This window comes from Ovis aries, chromosome 2 (genome assembly GCF_016772045.2).
Source record: "Ovis aries strain OAR_USU_Benz2616 breed Rambouillet chromosome 2, ARS-UI_Ramb_v3.0, whole genome shotgun sequence".
In the NCBI taxonomy this organism is placed as follows: Eukaryota; Metazoa; Chordata; class Mammalia; order Artiodactyla; family Bovidae; genus Ovis; species Ovis aries.
In genome coordinates this window covers 118,650,583-118,663,747 of record NC_056055.1, presented here as the reverse complement: position 1 = coordinate 118,663,747, position 13,165 = coordinate 118,650,583, and the positions used below count along the sequence as shown (strand labels likewise).

At 39.3% G+C, this 13,165-nt stretch overlaps 1 protein-coding gene across 7 annotated transcripts in view; it reads left to right on the top strand.

Annotated features, from left to right (window-relative positions):
* NAB1 (NGFI-A binding protein 1) overlaps positions 1-13,165 on the top strand; it is a 51,668-nt gene that overhangs the window by 12,449 nt on the left and 26,054 nt on the right. For all 7 annotated transcript variants that reach the window (XM_060411083.1, XM_060411082.1, XM_015093319.4 and 4 more), the window contains exon 2: positions 347-1,184. In XM_060411083.1, the coding sequence (XP_060267066.1) occupies positions 366-1,184 (819 nt within the window). In that variant the 5' untranslated portion in view covers positions 347-365. The remainder of the gene's footprint in view (positions 1-346; positions 1,185-13,165) is intronic.

The following is a 13,165-nucleotide window of genomic DNA, read 5'->3' as shown; positions in this document are numbered from 1 at the left end:
CTTGCCTGGAAAATCCCATGGACAGAGGAGCCTGGCAGCTACAGTCCGTGGGTCGCCAAGAGTCAGACACGCCTGAGTGCACACACACACACACACACGCACACACAGCATAGAGAGCGCGCTTCCTTAAGTCAGTTGCTACACACACACACACACACACACGCACGCACGCACACACACACACACACAGCATAGAGAGCGTGCTTCCTTAACAGTCAGCTGCTGTGCAAATGCTCCTTGTTTTCTGTTCTTCCATTCTGCAATCTTAAACCCTGTAGTGTCCGACCAAGAGGCTTAAGAAGTTTTTTAGCAAGTGTGGTGAGCGTTTCCTCTCTTCTTTTTGCAGGTTAAGCCCATCCACAGTGATGGCCGCAGCCTTACCCAGGACCCTGGGGGAGTTGCAGCTGTATAGAATATTACAAAAAGCCAACCTGCTTTCTTATTTTGATGCCTTTATCCAGCAAGGTGGTGATGACGTCCAGCAACTCTGTGAAGCTGGAGAGGAGGAGTTCTTGGAGATCATGGCGCTCGTGGGCATGGCTAGCAAGCCCCTGCATGTCAGAAGGCTGCAGAAGGCGTTGAGAGACTGGGTTACGAACCCTGGCCTTTTCAATCAGCCACTGACGTCTCTGCCTGTCAGTAGCATACCCATCTATAAGTTACCAGAGGGCTCACCAACATGGCTGGGAATATCCTGCAGCAGCTATGAAAGGAACAGCGGTTCCCGAGAACCTCATTTGAAAATCCCCAAGTGTGCTGCCACCACGTGTGTGCAGAGCTTGGGGCCGGGGAAGTCAGACGTGGCAGGGAGCTTAGCGCTGCAGGCTATCGGCGACTCCCGGCTCTGGCAGGGCCACCACAGCACCGAGAGCGAGCACAGCCTCTCCCCAGCAGACCTGGGCTCCCCGGCTTCCCCTAAAGAGAGCAGCGAGGTGCTGGATGCTGCCGCTGCACTCTCCGTAGCCGAGTGTGTGGAGCGGATGGCCCCCACGCTGCCAAAAAGTGACTCGAACGAAGTGAAAGAGCTGCTGAAAACCAACAAGAAGTTGGCCAAGATGATTGGCCACATCTTTGAGATGAGTGATGACGATCCACACAAAGAAGAGGAAATCCGAAAATACAGTGCAATATATGGCAGATTTGACTCGAAGAGGAAGGATGGGAAGCACCTCACACTTCACGAGGTAAAAGAGCCCGCATTTTTCTTTCTGTGTATGTGGTGTGCATGTCTCTTAAAGAAATTAGCTTGGCAATAGTTTACAGCAGAGATAATACACTCCCTGGATTAAAGACGTTTAGGCTCAGCAAAATATAACTCTTTGGTGAAAATGGACCATATTGATTGTGTTAAGGTATTTCTGTGTTGAATTCAAACATGTTTAACTTGAAAATTATAGTGTAGAGTGACTCTTAGAATAATATCAGTTTAAGTAGTGAAAGCATAATAATATCAGCATATTATCAGTTTAAGTCGCTCGGTCATGTCCGACTCTTTGCGACCCCATGGACTGTAGCCCACCAGGCTCCTCTGTCCATGGGATTCTCCAGGCAAGAATACTGGAGTGGGTTGCCATTTCCTTCTCCAGGATATCTTCCCGACCCAGGGACTGAACCCAGGTCCCCTGCATTGCAGGCAGACGCTTTACCCTCTGAGCCACCAGAGAAGCCCCAGGGAAAGCATAAAGTCTGCATTTAGAAGGCAGTTTGTCTTTTAATTAAGAATTAAAAATGAAATTTAAAATCTAACTTAAAAATCATTGTTGTAGACTTTTTAGGAAAAAAAGTTGTAAAAAATAACCAGAACTTAAAGTGATTTTCAGCTAGCATAGGAAACAAAATGATATTAGATGAATGTTAGAAGAATTATTGTAGCTTTGAATATTGTTTTGGTGTGATGTTTGATATTAAAAATCCTCATTTTATTTTTGTAGCGTTTTATCTAGAAATATTTTGCTTAAGTAGAAGAATACATGTATGTATATTTCTTTTACATTTGCTCCCTTTTTCTTGTCTGTCTGGCCAGCACGTCATCTAAGACTCAAGCATGAGCTTGTCTTTTATAGCGTGTTTTCCCCTAAGGAGAATGACCTTTCCTTTCCATTTTTATCCCTGTACATGCTTCTCTCACAGTAGCTTCAACACTTTATTGTACTTTTTAATATATTGGTCTGTCCCTCATAGTATACTTTGGGATTCTTCAAGGCAGAAATTATATCTCATTAATTTTTATATCTTCAGAATCTAATGTACTCAATAAATGCTTGAAAAATAAGTGCATTTCAAAATTACCTTTTTTACAGTATTGTAAAGTAAAATAAAGTCAAAATAAAAATTAAAAAAAATTAAAAAAATAAATTCTTGTATAGCAAAAAAAAATTACCTTTTTTAAACCAAAGCTGTTTGATAGCTAAAATTTATAGCCATTTATCCATTAGACGAAAGAGAGAAATTCTCCTTGGGAAAAAATGTTCAATTGAATGCAGTATTTCATGTTAGAAACATAAGATCATTCCCCACAGACTTGTACTTAAACACAAAAAATAGTATATACTCACTGAAAAAGTATTCAGTTACTACAGAAAGATGTGAAGTAATTGAATCTGTAAACATCCAGCTACTTTTCTTTACATATTCAAATGTGGGGTCATATTTTGCACACTCTTATCCAAATTCTTTTTAAAAAAACTTAATAATATACTCAAAGTACAGCATACCATTAGATATATTTTTAGGCAGTTACATATAGAACTGCTGTATTCGTTTATGGGTTAATTATATTTCACAGTGTGAATGTGCTGTTATCTTAACCATTCACTTTTTGATGTCACTTAATGTGTTTTCATTTTTAAAAAATTTTATATGTGGTGAGACTTGAATATGCTACACATACACCTTTACAGATTTGTACATGTTTTCCTATGGAATAGATTCCCACATGTAAAATTATGGGCCCAAAGAATATGTAGGTTTAATATTTTAGTAGATAGTGCTTAATTGCCTTCTAAAAAAGCTAGAACAGTTTATATTTTCTTCATCATTATATGCAAGTGTCCATTTTTCCACACTGTTGCTAATATTGCTTTTGTCATTTTTAATTTTCGTCAGTCTAAGAAAAACTTTCATTGCTCAAAGTAACTTCCATTGTTGAGGAAGAGCATCTTTTCTTATGGTAAATAGACATCCAATTTTATAGTCATATCCTTTGTTTTAATGTTGGAGTTGTCTTACCTTTGAAATATTGGTAAAAACTTCTTATATTGTAAGTATATTAACTTTTTGTCTTAGACTGTAAATATTTTTCCAGATTATCACTTGTCCTTTGACCTTTTAGACTGGTTGCCATGTGGAAATGTAATTCTGTATAGTGATAGCCATTGATCTTGTCCTGTGTCATTTCACGTATCTAATTCTCTGTTCCTTCTCTGGTATAAAGTTACTTCAGCTACTGTATATCTTATATATGGAAAGGCAAGTGCCCCTTCAGAGGATTCTTTTGTAGCTTCTTTTTTTTAGGTAATCTTACACATTTCTCCTGCTCAAATGAAATTTTTAGTGTATTTGTCAAATTTTCCCAAAATTTCTGTTGGTGTTTGATTAGAAATGCCCTAAAGGTATAGATTAATTGGGGGGAAAATGATACATTTACAATAATGAAAACTCCCATAGAGTAACGTAGTATGTGCATTTAGTTAGCTCTTCTATGTTCTAATGTACTTTTTTAGTTCTTTATTCAGAGTTTTGAACATTTCTTGTTGGGTCAAATACTGTGTATTATATGTGTGTGTATTAAATGTTTGTATTATAAACACTTACATTTATTTTGCTTGTATGGATACATGAATATGTAAGCTATGAAGGGGATATATTTGTAAATGAAATTGTTTCCTTTTTAAATTACTATCACTGGCCGATTTTTATATATTAATCTTCTTTTCAGCAGTTTCACCATCTGATATTTTTAAATTATTGTAGATGTGAATGTCTGCTGATGCTTAATATGAAAGAATTGGTTAGCAGAATTAAGTCTCAGGGACTCTGATTTGATCTCCTTTGGGCATGTCCTTGTGTAATTGTGTATTGTTGGCATACAATAATGAATTCGCAAGAACTTGTGGACAGATGGAGAAAATACAAGCAGCGTTATAATTCAGCTACACTTTGACACTCTCATTGCCTGTGACCCCATGTAGAGGAGTCTACTGAAGGCTACTATGATAGGGAACAAAGGGTGAGACATGTTGGCAGTCTCGGGTTCATGCTTTAATCTAGCTTTCATACAGTTTTTAAATATGGCAGATGAAACACAGTCAAGGACTGGTATTTTTATTAAAGCAAAAGTATGTTAAAGAGATGACTTTGATAAACCCTATCAATCTCACTCAAAAAATTCCTAACCTGCTTTTAAAAAATCCAAAATGAATTATTTCACACTTCACTTTTCCGAAGGGGCGCTTTGCTTCTTTGAATAAATAGGCGCAGGTGGTATTTAAGTAACGAGACCGTTGTGGGTTTCCCAAAAGAAGGAAACGATCAAAATGAACGCTAGTAGGCGGAGATGTGGGGGTGTAGCTTTGGAAAATGCGGCCTGTGTTTTTGAAACGAAACTTAGACCACTTATTATTTGTAAGTCAAGTGTGTGAATCTGGTCCGATAATATATTTTAGGATAGAAGTTTGTGCATCAGAGCACTTTCTTCAAACTAGTAACCATCCAAGAGTTTGGTAGAAATTATGAAATTCTGAGGGAATTAAAGAAGCTACCATCAAGTGTACCGTTTAGGTATTGTGATAATTTCACTTTTTTTTTTTGACTGTTTAAAATGAGAGAGAGACTTGAGTTTTTCTAAATTCCTAAGACTAAAGAAGGTTACTAGTTTGTCCTCAATTTCTAAATAAGGAAAAATATGACTTATTCTTAGTCCACTTTTGGTGGTATTTCTGACCCTGTGTATAGTATTACAAACTCTGTGGACACTATGCTTTTAATCTTTGAAGACATATAAGTAGGTCACAAGTAGATGAACATCAGGAAGTTATCTATACCAGAAAAATAATTTTCAACTCACGAGTACATAAAATTCTCATTTTATATGCATTTTATACTTGTTTCCCAGTATACTTGTAAAATTTATAATTCATTACATTTTACTGTAGAAAATTTTAGAATGAATCGTTGTTATAGTCACTTTTTTTAAAGCTAGAGAATCAGTGATGGTCTTAGGACATGGCTAGGTGTGGCCTGGTGAGAGGAGTCAGACAGTGAACACAATAATGCAAGAAGCTGAGGCCTAGAACCACGCTAGTGACTGGTGGGGGCAGATGCTAAGGGACAAACCCAAGAGCAGGATTACCAAGAGGTCCAGGCAGGCAGAGTTCCCTCTGCGCAGGTGTGTTGGTAGAGTGTGTGGTAAACTAGGTCAGCAGAGTGCATCAAATCTTTCAAAGCAGTAAATGGGTAGAGAGAGGGAAACCGAAGTTGAGAATAGCAAGGCCGCGGAGAATGGAAGGGCTTGTGATATTCAGAGAGAGAAGCACACAGACAAGTAGGCATTACGGAGAATGTCTGTCAGCCCATAGCGACTTCTCGCCGAAGAGCTCTGGCACGCAGACAGGACGGAGGGAAAGAGCAGAAGGTGGAGTCAGTGGGCAGGTTGTAGGTGTAATGGAAACGGGAGTGCTAAGCAGATTGCAGAAACAAGGAGCCTGGCCCATGGAGTACATGGGGGTGCCCGGTTTAGGTCAGCTGCCACCGGAATGTTGAGAAGCAAGGCTGAGGGTGTCAGAGAAGCCCAGCAGTTTTACTTTTGAGAGAGGGGGATCGTCAAATCAGGGAACCTGGTAGACCTGAACATATTGCTGCTGCTAAGCTGCTTCAGTCGTGTCTGACTCTGTGCGACCCCATAGACGGCAGCCCACCAGGCTCCCCCATCCCTGGGATTCTCCAGGCAAGAACACTGGAGTGGGTTGCCATTTCCTTCTCCAGTGCATGAAAGTGAAAAGAAAAAGTGAAGTCGCACAGTCGTGTCTGACTCTTAGCAATCCCATGGATGGAGGAGCCTGCCGGGCTGCAGGAGCCCGCCAAGCCCCTCCGTCCATGGGATTTTCCAGGCAGGAGTACTGGAGTGGGGTGCCATTGCCTTCTCCGCCTGAACATACTACTAGTAGTTATAATGCTTTGTTCCGAACTCTCAGCTTGAGTGGAACAATTTCAACATCTCATACTTGAAAGAAATGCTGGATATTTCCTTTTGATCATTTAAAAAGTAGATTATAGGGCTATTAGGTTAGTGTTACTTCTCGAGTCACTTTAGATAAGTCACATTTTTTTCTGAGAATTTGTCCATTTCAACTAAGTGTTCAAACTTACTGGGATAGTTTATAGTTTTTAAAACCTAATATTGTTTGTACCTTTGTCTCTTTCCCCCTGATCAGTCTTGCCAGAGATTTGTCAGTTGTATTAATCTTTTCAGGGATCTGCAGACCGAAGCCTGTGGGCAAAATTTTGCCCACTTCCTAATTTTGAAGATAAACTTTCTTTGGAATACAGACATGCCTTTCTGTTTATGCATTATCTGTGGCTGCTTTTGAGCTACAGTGTAGGGTTGGGTTGTTGTAACACAGACTGGTCTGTAAAGCCTAAAATATTACTGTCTGACCTTTTACAGAAAAGCTTCCCACTTCTTTATTAGGAAGCACTTTTGGCTTAATTGATCTTTGTAGTTACGTTGTGTTTGTTTACATCTGCTTTCGTATAGTTTATTGTTCTAACTTATATTTTATCCTGAGTTCATTAATATTCAGCTGTTCTTTTATAATGTAAGCAATTAAAGCCATGAATTCTCACTATGTGTTGAATTAGCATTATTCCCAAAGGTTTCAATTCTGATTATTTCTTTTTTATTTATGCTTTCTGTTCACAAATTGTTAAGGTTTTTTTTTTTTTTCATTTCCTAATATGAGAGGTTTTTCCTTAGTTCTTTTTCCTAATGATTTCTAACTGAATTACATTGTGATCAGAGAACATGATTTGCATGATATGGCAGCCCACTCCGGTACTCTTGCCTGGAATATCCCATGGACAGAGGAGCCTGCTAGGCTGCAGTCCATGGGTTCGCAAAAAGTCGGACATGACTGAGCGACTTCACTTTTACTTTTCACTTTCATGCCTTGGAGAAGGAAATGGCAAGCCACTCCAGTGTTCTTGCCTGGAGAATCCCAGGGACGGGGGAGCCTGGTGGGCTGCTGTCTGTGGGGTCGCACAGAGTCGGACACGACTGAAGCGACTTGGCAGCGGCAGCAGCCGCCCTTTAAAATATGTAGAGATGTTAGTTATGGCCCAGTATGTGGTCAGTGTTTTAAATGTGCTTCTGCAGTTGTTGTTAGAGTGTTCTGTGTGTGTTTGTTTTAACAAGCTTTTTAGGTCTCTTATTCAGACCTTCTGTGGACTGAATTTTTTATTATTTTGTCAGCTTGCTCTATTAGTAACTGAGTCGTGTGTTAAAATCACCTACTTTGATTGTGAATTTGTCTATTTCTTTTTGAATTATGTAGTGGCCTTATTGATTTTTTTAATAATGCATTTTTAAAAATTTTTTGTGTTGATGTTAATACATGTGCTTTCTGTTACTAATTGCTTGTTACTTCTTTTTTCCATCCTTTCGGTTTTTCTGAATCTATGTTTTCGATATATCTCTTGTAAATACTGATAGTTGGGTTTTTTAGAAATCCTGTCTTGCGTTCTTTGTCTTTTAATGCAAACATTTGGTCCATTTAAATTTACTACAGTGACTGATGTTTTGAATTTATTTCCTTTATTTTGTATTTCTTCCCTTCCCCTTTTTCATATCTCCCATTTACCATCTGGAACTAGTGTCTTTTAACTTGAAGTGCATTATCTAGAATTTTCTTAATGAAGGCCTACTGTAGGCAAACTGTCTCCTTCCCCACCCTACTGGGAAATAGCTTCATTCTGCCCTCGTTGTTACTGTTGCTCTGCCGCTAAGTTGTGTTCAGCTCTTTGCGACCCTGTGCACTGCAGCATGCCAGGCTTCCCTTTCTATTACTGTCTCCTGGAATTCGCTCAAACTCATATCCGCCGAATCAGTGATTCCCTCCAGCCACTTCATCCCCTGTTGCCCGTTCTCCTCCTTCCCTCATTCTTTCCCAGCATCAGAATCTTTTCCAGTGAGTCAGCTCTTTGCATCAGGTGGCCAGACTATTGGAGCTTCAGCTTTAGTATCAGTCCTTCCGATGAATATTCAGGGTTGATTTCCATTAGGATTGACTGGTTTGATCTCCTTGCTGTCCAAGAGACTCTCAAGAGTCTTCTCCAGCACCACAGTTTGAACACATCAGTTGTTCGGTGCTCAGCCTTCTTTACGGTCCAACTCTCGTATCTGTACATGACCACTGGAAAAGCTATAGCTTTGACTACACAGACCTTTGTCAGCAAAGTGATTTCTTGGCTTTTTAATGCACTGTCTAGGTTTGTCATAGCTTTCCTTCCAAGGAGAAAGCGGTTTTGTTTTGTTTTTTTTTAATTGTAAAGCAATTTATTTTCTTGGGTTGACAACAGATAATCTCACTTGAAATGTGGCAGTAAGTTTGGGTAGAAGAGGAGGATATTGGCTATATTAGTACTGAGATATTGATGGGTATACATCTGAGGCAGCATATTTTCAAGAGTATTTTCTTATTACAAATCATCCGCCCCATTTCCAGACTGTGCATCTTGATTTTTTAAATATATATTTTTAAATTAAAGTATAGTTGACTTACAGTGATTCAGGTACAGTGCAAGGTGATTTGGTTATACAAATATAGATATATTATTTTTGAAATTTTTTCCATGGTAAGTTATTACAAGATACTGACTGTAGTTCCCTATGCTATACAGTAGACCTTTGTTGCATATCTATTTTTTAATTAGAAATCTAGCATTCTATTCATACTGAGTCAAACAAATGGAACCAAAATGTTATAATTTTTTAGTTAGGAAAAAAATGTGTAAGTTTTCTAAAATACATTTGTTGTACATATTTATATATATGTATACAAAAGCTTTTCTCAGTTCAGTTCAGTTCAATCTCTCAGGCACATCCAACTCTTTGCTACCTTATTCATTGCAGCACGCCAGGCTTCCCTGTCCATCACCACCTTCTGGAGCTTACTCAAACTCATGTCCATAGAGTCAGTGATGCCCTCCAACTATCTCATCCTGTGTCATCCCCTTCTCCTCCTGCCTTCAGTCTTTCCCAGCATCAGGGTCTTTTCCAATGAGTCAGTTCTTCGCAGCAGGTGGCCAAAATATTGGGAGTTTCAGCTTCAGCATCAGTCCTTCCAATGAATATTCCAGACTGATTTCCTTTAGGGTGGACTGGTTGGATCTCCTTGCAGTCCAAGGAACTCTCAAGAGTTCTCCAACACCACAGTTCAAAACCATCAATTCTTCTGTGCTCAGCTTTCTTTATAGTCCAACTCTCACATCTGTACATGACCACTGGAAAAACCATAGCTTTGACTAAACAGACCTTTGTTGGCAAAGTAATATCTCTGCTTTTTAATATGCTGTCTGGGATGGTCATAGTTTTCCTTCCAAGGAGGAAGTGTCTTTTAATTTCATGGCTGGAGTTAACCATCTGCAGTGATTTTGGAGCCCAAGAAATAAAGTCTGTCACTGTTCCCACTGTTTCCCCATCTATTTGCCATGAAGTGATGGGACTGGATACCATGATCTTAGTTTTCTGAATGTTGAGTTTTATATCAGCTTTTTCACACTCCTGTTTCATCAAGAGGCTCTTTAGTTCTTCACTTTCTGCCATAAGGGTGGTGTCATCTGCATATCTGAGGTTATTGATATTTCTCCCGGCAATCTTGATTCCAGCTTGTGCTTCATCTCGCCGGGCATTTCTCATGATGTACTCTGCACATAAGTTAAATAAGCAGGGTGACAGTATACAGCCTTGATGCACTCCTCTGCCAATTTTGAATCAGTCTGTTGTTCCATGTCCAATTCTAACTGTTGCTTCTTGACCTGCATACAGATTTCTCAGGAGACAGATAAAGTGGTCTGGTATTCACGTCTCTTCAAGAATATTCCAGTTTGTTGGGATCCACACAGTCAAAGGCTTTAAGCATAGTCAGTGAAGCAGAGGTGTTTTCCTGTAATTCCCTTGCTTTTTCTGTGATCCAGCAGATGCTGCCAATTTGATCTGTGGTTCTGCTGCCTTTTCTAAATCCAGCTTGTACATCTGGAAGTTTTCCTTTCACATACTGCTAAAGCCTGGCTTGAGGGATTTTGAGCATTACCTTACTAGCGTGTGAGATGAGCACAGTTGTACAGTAGTTTGACTTCTTTGGCATTGCCTTTCTTTGGGATTGGAATGAAAACTAACCAGTCCTGTGGCCACTGCTGAGTTTTCCAAATTTGCTGGCATATTGAATGCAGCTCTTTAACAGCATCATCTTCTAGGATTTGGAATTGCATCACCTCCACCACTAGCTTTGCCTTCATTCTTAATTGCTACTTATTTTGGGTATCAAATTCTATATTGTCATTTACTTTCTGTTCGTAATCAAAAGTATCATTCCCTGGCCTTTTGGCTTTCATTGTGTTTAGAAACCAGTGGTTAGGTGACTATTGGCTGCTTTAGAAGTCTTTTTTTTCCTATGCCCCAATTCTTCTTCCTCCGTAATTCTTCTCTCCTTCTGACTTCTCAATTTTTCTTGGTCATTTTTACTAAATTACTCTTGTAGTCATATTTTCAACTCCTTTTATCTCTTTAAATGAAGTCCTTGAGGGTCTGTTTCTGCTGGTTTTTCTTTTGACTCCTTCTTTCTTTGACTATTTAATGATTTCTATCTATGAGCTCATATTTCTTGAAACTGGGAATGTTTTGAGAGCTAGGAAGAAAATGGACTCTCCTAGAGGTGTTTTGTTTTTGCTTCTACCAGGCATCTGTACTTCACACACTACAACTCTGGAGCCCCATGAAAGTAAATTCTCAGGCTGTTAGTGTGAATTAGGGCTGAAAATCCATGTGAAGAGCTGATTTGGGTTTATGAAATTCTCTCCCAATTAGCAATAAGGTTCAAGACAGGTAATTCTCCTGGCATTTCCCTGTGGGCAAGAGGGGACCGTGAACCGGTATCTGTCTTGTTCTGTCTTATATTTCGCTGTAGTGCTTTGGTATTATTTTCACCTTTATGGAGGAAAGGTCTTTGACTCTTCAACCTCTCCTTTGATGGATTCTGGCGTTTTTCTCTCACTCTCTCCACATACTCACCAGCCTAACAAGCTGTGAAGATTGAAGCTTAAGTTCATCTGGTTTAGCATCTGTCCTCAACTGAGTCTTTTGAGATACTGTCTTCATTCATTTTGGCTTCAGGACTTCTTACTGTCTTGCTGGCTTATTAATGTAAAGATATTTTTTCTTTCAATTTTAGCCAACATTTTTCCTGTGAGAAGTGTGAGAAGGGCCAGGCACCGTACATAGCCCTCCCTGTGCTTGAAGTGGAAGTCTTGATTGTCCTCTGAGCCTCCGTGTTACATAGCCTTTATGTTGCAGTTCCGTGCTAACACTTATGTGAAGCTTAATTGAAAGTCACACTCATTTGATTGTTAAAGATTATCATTTTAAATACTCCCAGCAAAGACAGTTTTAAAGTCTAGTTATAAATAATAGAAGGCTAACTTTAAGAAATCTTTTCACAGAGATGTGAATGGAGTTTTGGTATTTTTAGCTATGAAAGGAGGAAGTGGAGGAAGTAAGGAAACCAGTGAGGGAGACTATCTTATTTTATACTTTTAACAAAAGTAGAAACTCAGAACTTTTAAAAAGCGAGCTTGGTGCTGCGGTGACTAACTACTGGTTTCGGAGAGTTTTTCTTTTTAAAATACATCATAACTGTTACTGATTTAATTATTAGCGACTTAGGATTATGAAATCTAGAAGATACTTACAGAAAATACATTTTTGAGGGGAAAGCCTGATGAATTGGCTTCATATTATGGTTATTTCTCTAGCCTCAGTTTTTCTGCCAGAAGGCTCTCTGAGGGCCTGGGGAGTTCAGTATGGGTTTTCGGTCTGTTAGAGCCTGAATTCAGTTACAGAGATTGCGTTCTGTTTGCTTTTCTTGGTTTCTGGTAGGATGATGGAAGGAATACTAGAGCACTGTTTTAAATTTATGTTGGAAAGTTATTATCTATGGTTGTGCATGAGCTGGTACCTCTGAGATGTTGTCAATTAAAATATCTTACCGACAATCAGAATTTCTCCATACTTACTTAGGTTTATGAGCACAAAAAAGAACCAGCTACATAACAAGCAACTCTAAAAGGATATTTAAAAGTCATTGTAGCTACCACTAAGCTGCAATTGAAGTTAATTTTTTTAGGAAATTATTCTTTGAAGTATATTTTACTTTTTGCTCCTGTAACATTGTGCTTATCAAAAACACTTTGGGAAGAAATTGATCTACTGATGATTCTTTAGGAGGGGAGGGAGAAGGCTGAAAATAATTTCTTCCTATTATGCTTTTATATTCAGCATGGGTTTAAAATAAGAAACCTGGCCTTAATTGCTAGAAGCCATATTAGAAGCATTCAGTTCAGTTCAGTCACTCAGTCATGTCTGACTCCTTGTGACCCCATGGATTGCAGCACACCAGGCTTCCCTGTCCATCGTCAACTCCAGGAGCTTACTCAAACTCATGTCCATTGAGTTGGTGATACCATCCAACCATCTCATCCTCTGTCATCCCCTTCTCCTCCTGCCTTCAGTCTTTCCCAGCATCAGGGTCTTTTCAAATGAGTCAGTTCTTCACATCCGGTGGCCAAAGTATTGGAATTTCAGCTTCAGCATCAGTCCTTCCAATGAATATTCTGGGCTGATTTCCTTAAGGATGAACTGGTTGGATCTCCTTGCAGTCCAAGGGACTCTCAGGAGTCTTCTCCAACACCACAGTTCAAAAGCATCAATTCCTCGGTGCTCAGCTTTCTTTATGGCCCAACTGTCACATCCATACATGACTGCTGGAAAAACCGTAGCTTTAACTATACAAACCTTTGTTGGCAAAGTAGTAGCTCTGCTTTTTAATGTGCTGTCTAGATTGGTTATAACTTTCCTTCCAAGGAGTAAGCCTCTTTTAATTTCATGGCTGCAGTC